Consider the following 19,385-nt stretch of genomic DNA (forward strand, 5'->3'; position numbering starts at 1 on the left):
CTCTGATGACATCTCCCCGAATGCATGCTACAAGCTAATTAAGCTTAAAGGGGTAAATTTACAAATTATGGCTCTGTTTTTTTGGGCGGGGGGCAAAATCTACACAGAAAGGAACATTTTGAAGCAAATCACTAAAAGGGCATCGTCGTTTGCATTCATTTACTATCTATATGTCATATGAGCTATGCCTCAAGAGACAGGTATACTTAAAACAGATTATAATATTTAATGTTCAGCATTTTTATGAAAGTACCATCAGTTTCTTCATGTGTCTGTTTTATTTCTTTAAAATATATAGGGTCTGATCCTGCTTTTGTAAAAATCAAGGGTGGTTTGTCATTGGGAGCATAATTTCGTCCAAAATACTGAACAAATCTGTGAAATCCAGCATCTTCAGTGGGAGATGTAAAAACTTGCTTAACTCTCCACTGTTGAAATCAATAGGATTTTAAAAGTACATAGGTTTGTTTGGATCTTGCCCATAGGTTTTGGCAACCAGGTTGTGTTATGTTTTAGGGCACCAACCTACACATACTTAAGTAGTGAAACACTGCAAAAGCGTCTGAAACAGGTATGTCATGAGAAGTGGAGGGAAAAATGGATGCTTTAAGGGTCAAGTGGTTGTTGGCTTTTAAAAAGAAAACATTCTTCTAAAATAGCAATCCTATATTCACTTACTTTAGAGCAGCTTTCCCCAAACTGGTGCCCCCCAGAAGTCTTGGATTTCAATTCCCATCAGCCAGACTAGCTAATGGTCAGGAATACTATGAATTGTAATCCAAAACATCTGGACGACACCAGCTTGGGGAAGGCTGCCTTAGAGCGAGCCTCATTGAACTCAATGTGTGTTTTTAGTCATTGTTATTGATTTAATTTATATCCTGCCTTCCTGCCAAAAAAAATGGTATTCAAGGCAACTAACAATAAAATAAGATCTGAAACAATTTTAAAAAATAAAACACAACATAGAAAGAAATGAATAAAAACACAATTAGAAAGATACAATAAAAGAAATAAACAGCACCCAACCAATTAAACCCCGTTTAAGCAACAGACCAGGTTATATGCCAAAGGCTTACCTGAACAGAAATGCTGTTGCCTGCTGGTGGAAGGACAACAGAGAAGGGGCCAACCTAGCCTTCCTCGGCACAGAGTTCCAGAGCCTGGGAGTGGCCACTGAGAAGGCCCTCACTCATGTCCCCACCAAACATGCCCCTGAAGGCAGTAGGTCTGAGAGAAGGGCGTTCTCCAAAGTTCTTAAAACCCAGGCAGTTTCATATGGGAAAAAGCGATCTTGGAGATTACCTGGTCCCAAGTCTGGCCAAAACCACCAATTTGGGATTAGATAGAGACACAGGCATGTTTAGGGTAGACCCACTGAACTCAATGGAAACTTGTACCATTGTTTTCAGTGGGTCTACTCTACGCATGAATAAGTCAGTATCCAACTAAGTGGGATTTACCTTTGGGTAAACATGTCTGTGATTGCAGTGCCATATACTGTGTAATATAGCTGTGCAGAAATGACCTCTCAAAATTCTCCACCCTATTTTTGGGTAGAGAATTTGGGGGCACTATTTTACCATATTTCTCCGGGGAGGGAAAATTTTCCAACAGTTTCTTGGAGGTGGGGCTCACCCTTAGCAGTGGTTGAAGCAAGCTTCTTTGTTTTCCCTAAGGGTCTTTGGTGTTCTTTGCTGCCACTGCAAGTTGCAATAGCAGCAACTAGGTTGCAGCCTGGTCACCATTTTGCAGCCTCCACGGTGCCCTATACTTAGCATCATTCTGGAGCATGGGGATGGGGAAGGTGGACACTCCTCCCCAAAGATGGAGAATATCCGGAGAAAATTCTGCAAAATGGCCTATTTCTGGGCGGGGGGTGGGGAGCAGGGGAAGTAAGAGAAAGGGAAATTTCCAAAATTTTCTCATACTAATATTATCTGATCATTTTTTCCTTTGCTCTAATTGTCATTCTTCAGGGTTCAGCATCTTCCCCAGGATCTCCCAAATGTTAAATTTCAGACGGGTGATTGTAGGTATATCCTATCTCTAATGCAAATACTTATACTACCATTCCTTCTTTGCAAACCCTGGAGTGGGTGTGAGGGGGGGGAGTGTTGTGCTCAGCTCCAGAGAAGAGGTTGAGCTGGTTCTGGGTCAAAATCTGTCCTATTTCCTGAAAGTTTTCTTCCCTTATAAAAGAAGCTTCTGTTTTTCTATCTCATTCTCAGGGCATCTTAGAATTTATTTAGAATTTCATTTGGTGCTCTTTGGGGGCTTACTTTAGCAAGGTGTCTTGGGGTGCTGTGTGGGTGTTTTCTTTCTAGTACACATCTCTTCATCACTCTGCAGCCTCCTTGGCTGCCTGTGTTTCCTGATCTGAAAAAGCCTTGTGGGGGAGGAGTTACTTCATGATATCTTTGCCTGGGCTTTAATTGAAGTGTGGGAAGCTGGGGAGACTGCTGGAGATATGTTTGTACAATGAAAGACAGGACACTTATACAGACTCCCCAGCCACCCCATAAGTAAGATAAATATAAAAACTCAAAACTCCACCCTTGAGAATTTTTCCATAGTGTTCTTCTCCTCTGAACATATTTGAAAGTATTTTTTCCTATCAAATTGAATGAGAATGGTTAAAAAAAAAAAGGAGTGGGGAGGCATTTTGGCACAGCGCTATTTTGCAAGGATCTTGGTTACTTGCTATCTGTTATAGCTGGAAAACAGTTAAAATAATATTTTCAGTGCAAAACTTTATTTTTATTCTTTTATTGTGTTTCAGAAAACAGGAAAACTATTTCTTCATTACCTTTGTCTGCTGTCGTGTTTTTCATATTGATTACTCTCTTAAACATTCTGAAGCAAATTTAAGTGATATGGATATTCAGTGTCGCAAGAAATGAATATCAATGCAGTCTTATAGTTGGCAAAACAGCTACATGCAAACATGTTTTCAATAATGTTGATATTCTCTGCATTTGCTGTTGTTATGGAAGTAGAGAGGTATCTTCAGCATCTCAGGGGGCCTTGTATTAATCCTGAGATATCATCACTTATTTATAACACTTAATCTATGGGCTTTTCTACATGAGGCTTTTAACCCACCTCTTTACTGAGGCTTCTGCTTCCAGATTCTTTGTGGGATTAAGATCAGCCCCTTTACACATTTTTGTTCTGGGGGGTTTCTTTCTCTGCCCTTCTGTATGTTCCATTACACAACAACTAGGTGGCAATGTGGTATAGCAGAATTGCGCAAATACACGTAGTTGCATGCAACCATTCATGGAAATACCAGACTTTCTTCGTTAACCCCCCCCCCCCCGCCGCTGCTGCCGCTATAATAGTTGCAAAGGACGAGAGAAGCCCTGGACTATGACGATATCGTGTAAAGGACCCACAAACTACCACGGGAGAGGAATCATGAGTGCACAATAAATGCCTTATGTAGTAAGGCTCTATAAGTTCATGAAGACTTTGAAGAAGTCTGCACCAGTCTTCTTTGTCACATTCCTTTTCATTTCAGCCTGTCTTGGTGTTAATATTTTGCAGATTGCCCATACAAACACTTTCTTTCCACTCCAGATTACAGACCTGTTTTCGTTTAAACAACACACCCACACTACCTACCAAATAATTGGAATGTAACATACTTAAACAAGGGAAAAGGCTTCTAAGATCTCCATGATATTGGGGTGTTGTACATGATCCGAAATGACACCCATGAAAACAATAGAGGGATGAGTAAATATTCAGAAATTCAGTGTGTGTGTTTTTAATGGAAATCATCCATATTATGAAGAAGGAAAAGTAGAGCAATGGCCAATATATGGAGCGCTGGAAAACGTTTGCTTAGACATATGCTTATTTCAGATATAATTTCAAACCCTGATTAAGGAAGTCTGCCACAATGTCTGAATTGACAAACTATGCTTTCCATAAACCAGCAAATCAGAAACTATGGTTTGAAGAATTGGATTTACAACCAATGCTTTGGTGTGATGGATGAACTGAAAACCTATAGGTAGGGCTCTTGGTCCATGACTGCTGAGAAGTTGAAAACTGAAAGCAGAGAAACAACTCTAAACTATGGATTGCTAGTTCTATTTTCTGAAAGCAAAATGATGGTTTAGCTTATAAACTATGCTTAGTACAAACCAAAATTTGGGATGGTACCTAAATTAAGCTGTAGACAAGAAGCATCTGTGAAGTTCATTATCTCCTTAACGAGCTACAGTTTTCATGCAAAAATGAGGCAGTGCTAAACAGGCACTATTAATGACCAGATGAGATGAACACTGCACCATTCCTTGTTACATCAAAGTACTGTTGTGAGAGTTTCAGAGGCCCAGTTCAGAAGTACATTCTGGGCATTAGCAAGCTGAGATTGAGCTTCGGGCCTGCATGCTCCTGTCCTTGACCTTCTTCCTTCACCAGCATGCCACTTGGGGTTAATTTAAACTACAGTTCTTTGTTATGCATGAAATGGGGAACTGTGATTTAGCAAGCTGGAAATGTATATCTGAAATGGGCCAAAATGGATGAACCAAGTTTGTATGTACGAAGTTGACAGCTTTTGGTGCCTTCTAGTCTTATGTTTCTGAATCTGATGTGCTGCCTATGACAAACTTTGAGGTATCATCTGTGTTCAAGATCAGGGATAGGCAACTATGTGCCCTCCAAATGTTTTGGATTACAACTCCCATCATCCCTGATAATTAGCCATGATTGATGGGGCTGATAGGGATTGTAGTCCAAAACATCTTGAGGGCACCAGGTTGTCTACCCCCGTGAAGATTAACCATATAGCTATGTTGGGTTATAAATATTGAATGATTTGCTGGCTATAGAACCATCACAATTAATGTCAATACTATTCCTCTCTTTTGCATAGGATGTGCAAAAGTACAAATGTACCAAGAGGTAAGTTATTGTGGTAGGAATGCAACCATGCAGGGAGTCCATTGTCTATAGTCTCTGCCACATGGGAAACAGTATCCCCCTGCCCCACGCCTCTGCTTCCCAGATCAAGAATTAAACTCCTCCTTACTACTTAGGCAGTTGCCACAGATGACCCCCAAATAATGTTTGCTTTTCTTTTGTGACAAAAACAGCAACTCATAAAGCTGTATGCTCTTTTTCTTCCTATAAAGGGAGAATAAAATACCATGGGATGAAAAGCTTTGCATTTGCTGATAACATCAAGCCATATATCTCATTTTCTCTGCTTGTGCTATTCACAAAATAATATACACATAGTAAAACTGTCAACAGCACTTTTATCTCTTAAATGACCAACAGCTGGCTGAAGCTCAGTCTATGCAAAACTAATGTGACATTGCGTTGAAAGAGATTTAACTAAGAAACCCTTTCCTGTCCCTGTCTTTCGCTGCAGCCTTTGTGAGCTTCTAGGAAGTACTACTGATTAACAATATATCCTTTTACTCTTTTCACTATGAGTGAGCTGCAGAATGTTCTATGCTTCCCAACAGTACCAAATAAGAATGATCCTTGCATCTGTAATCTCCAGACAAAACAGATACCATTCAGGGTGTTAGAAGTACAGCATGAAACCAGGATCCAAAGAAGTGATGTTTGCAAATGTATGGAGATGAGGATGGTTGTACATGTAGGCAGAGATTCATGTGTTGTTTATGGTACAGGGATTTCCGCTACCAAAGATTAGGGATGTTAGAGAATTCCGCCACAGATCCCAGGGAGGCCGAATTCCAGTGAATTCGGCCCCCCGGAATACATGGCGGAATGGAGCAACCTGCCCCACCACCGCACAAAAGCCCCGCAAAACGGAGCCTACCTGGCTGCGGTGGTGGGTCCGGCGGCAGCAGCAGGTCCGGCGGCTCCAGCTGCTGCTGGGCTGCAGCTGCAAATGGCGGCCGCTATGCCAGCCGGCATTTGCGTCCCTGGCAAGCCGTGATAGGCTATGTAAGTATCTACGTAGCCTATCACGGCTCAGGGCAGGGACGCAACGGATGTAGCAGCCGCCATTTGCATCCCTGCTTTTGCCGTGATAGGCTAAGTAAATATTTATGTAGCCTATCACGGCTCGGCAAAGGGACGCAAATGGCGGTTGCTACACCGGCCGCCATTTGCATCCGCAGACCTGCCATGCGGATGCACCCAGCCGGCGGCTCTGCGGAGTTGCTGCAGAGCGGAGCTGGCCAGGGTAGGATTTCAGGCGGAGGTATGGAGCGCCTCCTCCCCACCGCGAATGTCACCCTTCGAAAAGGTAAGTGACTTTCGTACATCCCTACCAAAGACTCAAGCTGTTTTTGAGGCTGAACAATGGCCTATCATCTTGCAGTAGGAAATGCTACACCAAATACACCAAATAATAATACTGGAACTTGGGGGTCATCCCATGAAGCTGATTGGTGGGAACTTTAGGATAGATAAAAGGATGTACTTCTTCACACAGCACATAGTTAAACTATGGAATTTACTACAACATGTAGTGATGGCCACCAATTTGGCTGGCTTTAAAAAGGGATTGGGCAAATTCCTGGAGGAGTAGGCTTTCAGTGGTGACTAGTCCTGATGGCTATATGCTACCTCCAATATCAGAGGCCCTATGCCTATGTAAACCAGTTGCTGAGGAACATGGGTGGGAGGGCACTGTTGTACTCATGTCCTGCTTGTGGATTCCCCGCAGGCAGCTGGCTGGCTACTGTGTGAACAGAATGCTGGACTAGATGAACCTTGGTCTGATCCAGCATGGCTTGTCTTATGTTCTTAAATGAAGCATGGACTTGCGTGTGGAATTATCGCAGTTCTTTGTGCTATAGCCAAGGTGGGTAGTACAGGCAAAGCAACAGCACCAGCAACAACCCTGTTTGTATTCAGTCAAAATTCAGTCTTACTGAGCAACACATAGTTGGACACTTACTGTAATCTACAACAGCAGTGCTTGCATTTTAATGAGTGGTGAAGCCATTTCTGTATACTTCATGCTTGGGAACTACTTGGACTGAAGGGAATAAAATGACAGGCAAAAGGCTGCTGTTATATAATCTGGTGTTTTCCCTATAGAATTGTGGATTTGATTATGTTCTTGGTAGCTTGGACCAAAACATTAAATGTAGTCTTAACTGTGGAATGCCAGAAGTTTGGCATTTCAATATGGAATGAAAGGAACACAGATTTACAACAAAGTGGATTGCTTGAGTGAGCTGTCAGTGACAACACTGTGAAGCATACAGTTTGTTGCAGACACTGTATATTCATACTCATGGTCATGGGGTGGGGGAGAGCTCTACCCTGCGCCCCTCGAAGGACAGTCCAAGACGCTTTCTTGAATTTTTACCTTTCATTTAAAAAATGGTAAGAGTCTAGTCCTTTTACTTGTGGAGCCATAAGGAAAAATATTAAGGTGCTGTACTCTAGTTGCTCACTGACCAAGCAAACTTGCTCCTGTTTCTTGCTTTTGTTTAGGTTTCAGTAGTGTTGTTAATGCTACCCTATGGGGTTTCCCTTTCCATATAAATTAGGAAACATCTTTAGCCACAATTCCAAAGTCTGTACTGCAATCGAGACAGAAACGTTTTTAAATATGTAGAGAATTCTGGGCTGTATATTTATTTTAACGTTTGCAAGTCCGCCTAGCCATGAGATTTTCAGTTTAGACCATTCAGAAGAAGATCTGCTTTGATTTTATCTAATAATCTAGTATAGCTGTTTAGGAAAACTGATCACCCAATTTAGTAGTCAAAAATGTAGCTAAGTACTTGACTGGATGTAAAGACCACTTTACCTTATGCTGCTTCATAATCTTGTTGAGCAGGTAGCAGAGGTTACATTTAGGCATTTGTACTGTTTGTGGGGCACAACTGGGTTTTGGGTTGAGCAATTTTGTGCTTGTGCATCACTGGGCCACATCAAGGAAGATGACAGCTCGCAGGATATGGGCCACTCCCCTCAGTGGGTGGGCATGCTAGTCTGTCTTGGCCTAGCAGCTGAGACAGGAGCAACACGGAGTTTGCCTATGGCAGCTCCCCTCTTGCAGTCTAGCTTCAGGCCTGGACATGGCACTGAAACAGCCTTGGTCGCCCTGGTTGATTACTGCCTTCAGGACCAGGAGAGAGACTTGGGGGTGTTTCCATGAGCAACTTACTCGGAGCTGGCTGCGTTTGGACATAGTTAGGGATACATGATGTTGTGGCCATCTTGCAGCCACTCTGGAGTTTAGCGCCCCAAAACCGGTTCTTCTGAGACTGAGTCCGATTGTTTTCCTTAAGTCGGCTTGTCTGTGCTTCTGTTGTGGTGTGCATCACCCTCTGCATTTACTCTGGCATGGTAGCCCTGCCCAGGGGTGTGTCTTTCACCTCACTGACCCCAGTCAAGGGGTGTTTCCCCAGTGTTTTCCCCGCCTGTGTTTCCCCACTGTTTCCGCCATTTCAGGGCTGGCCATCAGAGTTCCACACTAGCTCATGGCATTTACTTCACCTTGCCTACCACTAAATTCTGGTAGCCATCCCCACAAAGTATAGGTGTGCTCCGGGCAGCCTTCCAACTTCTTTTAAAAAATTTAAGTGTTAAACCAAAATAGCGCTTTTGTCAGCAGTACCTATGATGCAAGTGCTCTATCGTGACTTATACTGGAGCCCTGTGTGGACCCAAGCACAGCAAAGCCAATTCCTTGAAAAAACCCTCCCTTTGTTTCTCCTTCTGTTGTCAGGGAGAGTGCTAGGGATGTCGTGAGAGTCCGAGTGGGGTGGTGTTCCAACAGGGTCACTACCAGAGAGTAGCATTGGGAGGCGTCTGCTCGGCTTCATGGCAGTTATGCTGTGGGATCCTGCAAGGTTCCACCTTGTCTCCTGTGCTATTTAACATCTGTATGAAACCATGGGCAGAGGTATCGTCCAGGGATATGGAGCACAGTGTCACCAATATGCAGATGACACCCAACTCTGTCTTTCCATTATATCTGAATGTGGAGAGGCAGCACAAATGCTGGAGTGGTGCCTGGAGGCAGTGGTACGCTGAATGACTGCCAATAAACTGGATTAACTCCTGATGAGACTAAGGCTTTTTGGGCAGGTCATTTCCAAGTCTGGCTGGTTTGCCAGCTATGGCCATTCATAGACCAGGATAACCCGATAACAGTAGTCCATGCTCTGGGAACTTCCTGATTGGGCCATTGCAATGCTTCCTACGTGGGGCTTGATGACGTTTTGGAAGCTGCAGGTGGAGCAGAATGCTGCTGCCTGTATTGACAGGGACAGTGGGATGGGAGCGTGTCACACCAGTTTTGAAATCTCTGTGCCAGTGAGCTACTGAGCCCAATTCAGGTGTTAGTACTGATATAGAAAGCCCTAAACAGCTCAGGGCCTCTCCCAAGACCAAACATCCTTGGATTTAAGATTGGCTAGGGAGATTTTGGTTGTGGAACCCTTGAGGAATGTGGCTTGTGGAGCTACCACATCTGGCAGCTCCTTTTTGATGGCAGTACCGCAGCTATGGAACTCCCAGTAGAGATTCAGCTGTCTCCCATACTGTTGTTATATAGATAGCAATTAGAGACATACTTATTTTTGCAGGCTTTTGTGGTATAGGCAAGTGCTCTGTTTGTTTTTGTTTGATCAATTGTGTTGATGATCTCATTGTATTTTATTATATAGCTGTGATTCTAGAGTCATTATTTTAATGTCATCTATGTGGTGCACTATGTTTTATATAAGTTGGTAGCTGCCCTGGGCTCTTTATGAGGAAGAGGGGGATATAAATCCAATTAGAAAAATCAAACCTTAAATAGCTTTAGTATAATTCCTATTTTGTCTATTGTAAAACCTCCAGACATAACACAATTGAAGTTTCCAGTCATTGTTTGAAGGTGTTTGGTAAACAGTCTAACAATGAAGTAGATTTAGTAATTCTCTCCCTGTATGAGTTCATCACGCCATTAAAGTCCTCTCCTATGATAAATTCAGCAAAATGTATCAGACTCTTGAATAAAAAGAATAGAATTTACTTGAAGGACAGTCAGGACCATGCAAGTTAACCAAAATAAATATGTTGGAATTCGATAATCCTTGTACAAAAGCATACATTTCATCTGAATCAACTTTTTCTTCCTCAAAAACTTACTTAGAACTAACACTGCCATATAATTGCCAATCCCTTGGCTTTAGTTGGAGCATAATGCATATGTCGCACTTAGATTTAAACCTTTTAAATAATATGGGACTTCTTAATAGGTTTCTCATGGACAATTATATCTGCTAATTCTTTCTTGAAGAACTGAGTACTTTCTACCCCTTGTAATGCTACTATTTATGTATCTTGTCTTTAATGATAAAACTAAATGTATTAATTATTTTATTAAAATCATGACAAAATAACCTCACTGATTATATTATTAATTTGAATGTAAAATTCCATGAATCCACTCCCTTCTGTTTTAATCTGGCTCCTTCATTGAAGGTTTTCTTGATGAACAGTTGTTTTCTCAATATGCGAGTAATAATCCAATATATCTGCTTCTACATTCTTTATATCAAGATCTTTTAGAAATCTATGTGTTCTACCTGCTGTTGTTACAGTTGCTCATTTCTATAAATTTAATTATTTTAGATGGGATTTTATACTGGATTTTTCTTTAATTCGTCTTTCTGTTCGGAATTTAAAATTTCATCTTTTTTGTAGAGTTATTGGAGAGAGAATGGATTACCTATATGGTTATTCCAAATAGCCTACACAAATTATTCTTTTGATGGGGTAGTCCAAAAAGTAATTAAAATGCATCCTATACCTACTTATCTGGAAGCCTCATTGAACTCAGTGTGACTTACTTCTGACTGCATATGCTATAAGATTTCTCTACTTAGATTTCTCCTCCTAGCCCTTCTGTATTTCTTCCATATGCATTTCTACAACAACCTTCTCATTAATATCTAAATTTAAAATAAGAAGTTCTAGACATCCAACTAACTTGTTATATTCTCTTGTTTTCTTTTAGATTTCTAAGTATAATATTATTATGTTTACTGCTATTGTCAATGCCTTCTATTTTGTCAAGTTGTTCTACCTGAGCTTTAACTTCATTGCTGGCCTGGGATGCCTCTAAATATTTTTTTCTGAGAATTGTACAATAAAAGAGGAAAAGGAATATATCAAAATATTTGTTAATTATATGTTAGAACAATATTTTTATTTATTCATTTCATTTCTATACCGCCCAATAGCCGAAGCTCTATTGTTAAAACAATAGATTGTTTTAACAAATAATTAACAATAGATTGTTTTAACATATAGATTTGTTTAATAGATTTGTTAATTATACGTTAAAACAATCTAGTTCCAAGTAACCAACTGTCCAGTTCCAAGTTCTAGTAGAAGGGCAAACTGTTCCCAGTTCGAAGGAGAAGAACACATAGTTCCCAGTTCCAAGCAGACAAATACACAGTCCCCAGATTTATTAAAAACACACAGTTTCTTGCTCTAAGCAATCAACTGCAGAACTCTGAGCTTGAGCAATCAGTTGTAGAACTCTGAGTTTGAGGAAACAGTTGCACAGCTACTAGACCTGAGCAATCAGCTGAAAGTTTCCCAATAAAGAACCAATTAGCACGATATTCAACTGTAATTAATAGTACAGATACATGTTAGATGAGGATGCAATGGACAGTGCTGATTTGTTTGTCTCCTAATTCAGACACAGACTAAGTTTAGCTTTATGTCTAATTATCAAAAAATTTAGAGGACGAACTAGTCACGTTCTTACACTAGGTAAGAGGATATGCTCCCCCCCCACACACACACATAAATCAAAACTCAAGTCTTACTTGCTATTTTCATATAAACATTATGCCTCCATGCTCTAAATCAGGGATGCACAGCCTGTGACCCCACAATGTATTTTTTGCCCTCCATGGCCCCACAGCTGAAATTAGTACCTTATTTGCTTCCACTGCTGCTAAGAACACTGTAGAAATCAGCACTCCGAGGGCATGCTTCCAGAGGACACTCCAGAAACTAGGACCTGCGTCCAGGTTTTGAGGGCGAGTATGAGTGTGTGGTGGTGGTGGGGTCACAAGTGTATGCTCACATGCATGTGTGGCTCAGGGTGCCCAACTGGCACCACATGTGGCTAGGGATGGACAGACTCACCTCCGTCTGGGGCACGGGAGAGCTTGACAAGCTGTTCCCCCCACCGGCGCAACCCGGACTCCCTCGACAAGGCTCCCTGCTTGCCAAGCCACACGGGACACCCCTCCTCTGTGTGCCAAGGACTCCAGCAGTCAAGCCATTGTGCTTTATGTGCACGGCGTGGCACATCTCCCAAGTGCTCTAGCCTTCTTCTTCCCCTGAGGAGGATGGAGCTAGAGTGCTTGGGTGCCACCGAGGCCCACATTGGTTGTCAAGGGTTTCCTTGACAGCTGGTGGAGGCAGGATGAGTCCTCGGCAAGGCACACCCCCGAGTGCTCTTTCTTCTGAGGAGAACAGGCATAGGACAAGTCCACGGTGCCACTCCCAGCTGCTTGCTGAGCTCCGGGGCACTCGGTGGACAGATCCGTTAGGGCCCCATGGCTCGGACTCCACCTCCTCCTCGGACTCCTGCACCATCCCTACACGTGGCCCTCGGGCCAAAAATGTTGTGCATCCCTGCTCTAAATGAACTAAAAATATGCAGGATGCTTAAAATAATCTAATTTCTGCTCAGGACCGGGAGTAAATAGAAGGTATTGAGAAGACAAATTATTGTATCAATCATTTCCTCTATTAACTATTCAAGTCTTCCTGTGTTTGTGGAACTGTAGCCAAAATGGCACCAAACACGTGAAGGAAAGACATCAGCAGATTTGGTGCAATTCCAAGTTTGTAGATACCCGTTAAAAAGTGGAAAAAAACCCTAATAGGACAAAATCACTTCAAAGCAGCACCATAAGGATTCAGTAGTATGGAATGTTGACTGATGGAGGCGGGAGGAAACACTCCTGGAATCACTGGAAAAGCAGAAGGGAGGAACACACACACATATGGCACATGAAGCTGGAATTGGGCTCAAAAAAACCCAACAGGAAGAAACTGCCCCCCCCCCCCATTGAGGATAGAGTCTGTTCAGTGAGCATGGAATGCCAGTTGACTGTTGGAGGGGAAAGGGGGCTGGAATTTAGTGGCTGGACAGAAGCACTCCACACTGCAACATTTTGTTGCAGGGCCCCACCTGTTGTTAGTAATAATAGTTTCTGAAATAGACTAATTCCACAATTTGACCAGTCAAATGTAACTGAAACAGTAGACACAATTCTGTATGGTACTTCTTGTACAACAGGGGTGGGCAGAAAGTAGATCTCAAGATGTTTGGGACTTCAGCTCCCAGCATTCCTGACCATTGGCTAGGACTTCTGGGAGTTGAGATCCAAAATATTTGGAAGTCTACCTTCTGCCCACCCCTGCTGTACATGATCTCCAGGGTGTACTCTGGTGATCATCAAACTACCACTACTTGAATGAAAGATGCAGTAATGAAAATGACTTGACATGCAGGAGAGGTTCTGCCAATAACGTCAGGTACACTTTAGAAGGAGGCTGGGCTAACCAAGGCTGCAGTCCGGGGCAGAAACCTTACTGTGAAGCAGCCCAGATACTTGGGTCTTCCAGTCATGCTCTTGCTGGTCTTTCCTCACTCCCATGCAAAAGTCAGTGATTTTCTCATAAACTACAGAGTTGGAGTGCTATTGTCACAGGGGTTGGGGAGAGAATCACCCATCACCTTTTTTTTAACCATACATTTTCCTGTTTTAAAAAATAAGCTCTCATTCCTTAACTGGAAGCAGTCATGTAATCAGTTTTAAAAGCCTGAAGTTTTGTGTGTGTTTTAAAATCCTAAGTACAAACCAGAATTCCAGGTGGGGCAGTACAATGTTCCTGGCTTAGGCCCAGTTGGCAAAATGGGCTGGCAATGTTTGATTGTATAATATGTGCTGATTCCAAATATATGGCACTTTAAGAACTTGAACCAGAAGATTTTTACACTAGAAAAGGAATGGTAATTCACTGCAGCACACTGTCGTTCTGAAATGTGGGAGAACTGTTCCTCCCTCTCTCAATTAAAATATTCTAGGATTCCACAGAAAATGTGAACTATCAGTGTGACATGTTTCAGTTTCCTCAGTTAAGTGGAAGAAAGTTGGAATTTTATTATGATCTGTTATAAGCAGCATGTATCCTTGCCATGCCAGGATACATGCATGGAGTACTGATTATAGCCCTATTGGCAAAAGTATTGACAATGTATATTTTATAATACATGGTGATTCCAAATAAGTGGTTTAAGAAGTGAAGTCAAAGGTTTTACATCATAAAATGAGTGATTTAAAGACAACATAAAGTACATTTTTAGCTTTCAAGGCCATAGAAAAGTAACATCTTGTAAAATGGTCATTATACACTTTATACAACTTTATTAACAATTTAGAACAGATAAAAATGGAAACTGAAGATATGATTTATCTAGGTTACCTATGATTCAATCTCTTGCTACTCTGAACTAGTGCAGGGATTCCCATAATGTTTTCCCCTAATACTTCCATTATTTCTACTTGCAAAATAAAATATTTTGTTATATTTTTATTTCTCACATTTGCATTCCACTGTCATACCACACGGGTCTACCTTATCTGAGGCACCACACATGAGGTTAGGGCGCCACACATGATGCTGCCTTATTTTTCCATCACATCAATTACAATTCTGTGAACTAGGTTAACTTAAGGTGTTTCCTAGTGAACTCCATCATTGCTGATCTGCTGTCTTACATCCAGGCCTTAGCACTGCACAACACTAACTCTTCTTTTCACATTGAACAAATGTATCCCAATGCTTACTGCTCTTTCTCCTTTTCTTTTCTATTTTAGGGTTTGTGGATTTATCACTCCATGATCAGGTCCATCTACTGGAGTGTGCCTGGTTAGAGATACTGATGATTGGCTTAGTGTGGCGATCAATGGAGCACCCAGGAAAGCTATTGTTTGCCCCTAACCTATTACTGGACAGGTCAGTCTGCATTTTATTTCCCCCCATTTTTTATTGTAATAAATGCCATGCTATGCAATATTATTAGTATTATCCTGACTGCCATCAAGCTGTTCACAAGATATCAAGGCCAGCAGCAGAGAAGAATTAGCCTAACTAAAACTGGATCATTAACAGTATTTTATCTAGGGATGTCAGAGCTGCGACGGATCTCGGTGAGGCCGAATGCCAGTGCATTCGGCCCCCGAAAATCCGTCACAGAACGAAGCCCCCAACCCATCAACCCACGAAAGGCGCGTGGGACAAAGTCCCCGCCGCCCCCACCCCACGAAAGGCACATGAAACGGAGCACTTACCTGCTCCCGTCCGCGCTGCTTTGCGAATGGCGGCCATCCTAAATACTTACGTAGCCTATCACGGCTAACGCAGGGGCGCCATTTGCATCCCTGTGGAGGCCGTGATAGGCTACGTAAGTATTTATGTAGGCTATCATGGCGGGGGGAGGGAACCCCAGAGTACACAAATGGCGGCGGCTACCGCCATTTGCGTACGCTGGGTTTTTTTTCCCCCTGCCGTGATAGGCTACGTAGGTATTTGCATAGCCTATCATGGCGGGGGGGAAAAAAACCAGCGTATGCAAATGGCGGCGGCTACCGCCATTTGCGTACGCTGGGTTTTTTCCCCCTGCTGTGATAGGCTACGTAAATATTTACATAGCCTATCACGGCTCAATACAGGGATGCAAATGGCGGCGGCTATGCAGCTGCCATTTGCATCCCTGCAGGGCTGCCCAGCGGCCGGATGTCTGGCTGCGGGCGGCTGGAGCTGGTTGGCGGCTCCGCAGCTTGGCCGTGGAGCGGAGCCATCCAGGCAGGATTCTGGGGGGGAGGACCAGATCGCCTCTCCCCGACCGAAGATTCTGGGGGGAGGGACGGAGTGCCTCCCCCCCACCGCAGATTGCCCGGTGCAGAGCCAGGTAGGTTTTTAGTACATCCCTAATTTTATCTATACATTTACATGACAAAGACTGGACCCAGATCCATACCTACACATAACTGCCCACTAGTTGATTTCATACCATCTGTGTGTTTGCTAACTATGAAGTAATCTTATTTCAAGATGATTACAAGGAGAGTGCGCGACAGGAGCATGATAATTTATCCAGCATTTTCATCATATCTTTAATACATTTCTATCCTACTTTTCTTTCATCATGAAACTCATGGTGGCATACATGGATTTCCTAGATCTCCCATCCAGGCACAAAATAGTCTCAAATCTGCATAGGTTCAACATGGTGGCCTCCTCATCATGTGCCCCACATGATACCCTGGCCAAATACCCTGAACAAATCGCTGTCTTGACACATGATTTGCAAATGTGATCTTGGAATGGCATTGTGGTGTTTTGCTGTGGGGGTGGGGGGAGTGGGGAGAATTGCAAAGATGAAGGGAAATAGGCAAAACCAGCTTTCGGCTGTGAGGTAGTGCCTTTAAAAACACCAGTATTGATGTGGGAACAGGTATTAGGGTGCAATCCTATGCATGTTTAGACAGAAAAAGTCTTGCTGGGTAATGCTGGGAGTTGTAGGGCTTTATTTCTGAACATGAATAGGATTGTTCCCTTAGTGAATTAACAGATGATACTTCTTCTGAGCCCCTTCATGGATCACTGCCTTGTTGTGGCGAAGGGGCTTGCGTAACTCAGTAAAGCCGTAAGCTATGCCGTGCAGGGCCACCCAAGACGGACAGGTCATGGCAGAGAGTTCTGACAAAATGTGGTCCACTGGAGAAGGAAATGGCAACCCACTCCAGTATTCTTGCCAAGAAAACCCCATGGAACGTATCACAAGGCTAAAAGAGATGACGCCAGAAGATGAGCCCTCAGGTCGGAAGGTGTCCAATATACTACTGGGGAAGAGCAGAGGGTATTTCCAAGTAGCGCCAGAAAGAGTGAAGTGGCTGGGCCAAAGCTGAAAGGACACTCAGCTGTGGATGTGTCTGGTGGTGAAAAGAAAATCCGATGCTGTAAAGAACAATATTGTTTAGGAACCTGGAATGTCAGATCAATGAATCAAGGTAAGCTGGAGGTGGTCAAACATGAGATGGCAAGATTGAACATCGACATCTTGGGAATCAGCGAACTAAAATGGACAGGCATGGGCGAATTTAATTCAGGTGACCAGCATATCTACTACTGTGGGCAAGAATCCCTTAGAAGAAATGGAGTAGCACTCATAGTCAACAAAAGGGTGGGAAAAGCAGTACTGGGGTACAATCTTAAAAACGATAGAATGATCTCAGTACGAATCCAAGGCAAACCATTCACCATCACAGTAATTCAAGTCTATGCCCCAACCACTGATGCCGAAGAAGCTGAGGTTGATCGGTTCTATGAAGACCTACAACACCTTCTAGAACTAACACCAAAAAAAGATGTCCTTTTCATCATAGGGGATTGGAATGCTAAAGTAGGAAGTCAAGAAATCACCAGGATAACAGGCAGGCATGGCCTTGGTGTACAAAATGAAGCAGGACAAAGGCTAATCGAGTTTTGCCAAGAGAACACGCTGATCATAGCAAACGCTCTTTTCCAACAGCACAAGAGGCGACTCTACACATGGACATCACCAGATGGTCAATATCGAAATCAGATTGATTATGTCCTTTGCAGCCAAAGATGGAGAAGCTCTATACAGTCAGTCAAAACAAGACCTGGAGCTGACTGTGGCTCAGATCATGAGCTGCTTCTTGCAAAATTTCGGCTTAAATTGAAGAACGTAGGGAAAACCACTAATTCATTCAGGTATGATGTAAATCACATCCCTTATGAATATACAGTGGAGGTAAGGAATAGATTTCAGGGATTAGACCTGATAGACAGAGTGCCTGAGGAACTATGGACGGAGGTCCGTAACATTGTTCAGGAGGCAGCAACGGAATCCATCCCAAAGAAAAAGAAGTGCAAGAAAGCCAAGTGGCTGTCTGATGAGGCTTTACAAGTAGCTGAGGAAAGAAGGGAAGCGAAAAGCAAGGGAGAAAGGGGAAGATATATCCAACTGAATGCAGAGTTCCAGAGAATAGCAAGGAGAGACAAGAAGGCCTTCTTAAATGAACAATGCAAAGAAATCGAGGAAAACAACAGAATGGGAAAGACTAGAGATCTCTTCAAGAAAATCGGAGATCTCAAGGGAACGTTTTGTGCAAAGACGGGCATGATAAAGGACAAAGAAGGCAGGGACCTAACAGAAGCAGATGAGATTAAGAAGAGGTGGAAAGAATACACAGAAGAACTATACAGGAAAGATCTGAATGTCCCTGATAGCCAGGATAGTGCGGTCACTGAACTTGAGCCGGACATCCTCGAGAGTGAAGTCAAGTGGGCCTTAGGAAGCATTAGTAACGACAAAGCTAGCAGAGATGACAGTATTCCAGCCGAGCTATTTAAAATCCTAAAAGATGATGCTGTTAAAGTGCTGCATTCAATATGCCAACAAATCTGGAACACTCAACAATGGCTGCAAGACTGGAAAAGGTCAGTTTACATTCCAATTCCAAAGAAGGGCAACGCCAAAGAGTGTTCAAACTACCGCACAATTGCGCTCATTTCACATGGCAGCAAGGTGATGCTCAAAATCCTACAAGCTAGGCTTCAGCAGTATGCGAACCGAGAACTACCGGAAGTACAAGCTGGGTTTCGAAGAGGCAGAGGAACTAGAGATCAAATCGCCAACTTTTGCTGGATCATGGAGAAAGCAAGAGAATTCCAGAAAAACGTCTATTTCTGCTTCATTGACTACGCTAAAGCCTTTGATTGTGTGCATCACAACAAACTGTGGCAAATTCTGAAAGTGATGGGAGTACCAGACCACCTTACCTGTCTCCTGAGAAACCTGTACGAGGGTCAAGAAGCAACAGTGAGAACCAGACATGGAACAACTGAGTTGTTCAAAATTGGGAAAGGAGTACGACAAGGCTGCATATTGTCACCCTGCTTATTTAACTTATATGCAGAGTACATCATGAGAAATGCCGGGCTGGATGAATCACGGGTCGGAATTAAGATTGCTGGGAGAATTATCAACAACCTCCGATATGCAGACGATACCACCCTAATGACAGAAAGCGAAGAGGATCTAAAGAGCCTCTTGTTGAGGGTAAAAGAGGAGAGTGCAAAAGCTGGTTTGAAACTCAACATGAAAAAAATGAAGATCATGGCATCTTGCCCCATCACTTCCTGGCATATAGAAGGGGAAGAAATGGAAGCAGTGACAGATTTTACTTTCCTGGGCTCCAAGATCACCGCAGATGGTGACTGTAGCCATGAAATTAAAAGACGCTTGCTCCTTGGGCGGAAAGCTATGGCAAACCTAGACAGCATAGTAAGAAGCAGAGACA

General features: G+C 42.9%; 1 protein-coding gene across 3 annotated transcripts in view; it reads left to right on the top strand.

Annotated features, from left to right (window-relative positions):
- Positions 1 to 19,385, top strand: part of ESR1 (estrogen receptor 1) — a 347,108-nt gene that overhangs the window by 281,452 nt on the left and 46,271 nt on the right. For all 3 annotated transcript variants that reach the window (XM_084827850.1, XM_084827852.1, XM_084827853.1), the window contains one exon: positions 14,871 to 15,009. In XM_084827850.1, the coding sequence (XP_084683976.1) occupies positions 14,871 to 15,009 (139 nt within the window). The remainder of the gene's footprint in view (positions 1 to 14,870; positions 15,010 to 19,385) is intronic.

This window comes from Heloderma suspectum, chromosome 1 (genome assembly GCF_057233095.1).
Source record: "Heloderma suspectum isolate Gila_16-S chromosome 1, 16-S_ref, whole genome shotgun sequence".
Lineage (NCBI taxonomy): Eukaryota > Metazoa > Chordata > Lepidosauria > Squamata > Helodermatidae > Heloderma > Heloderma suspectum.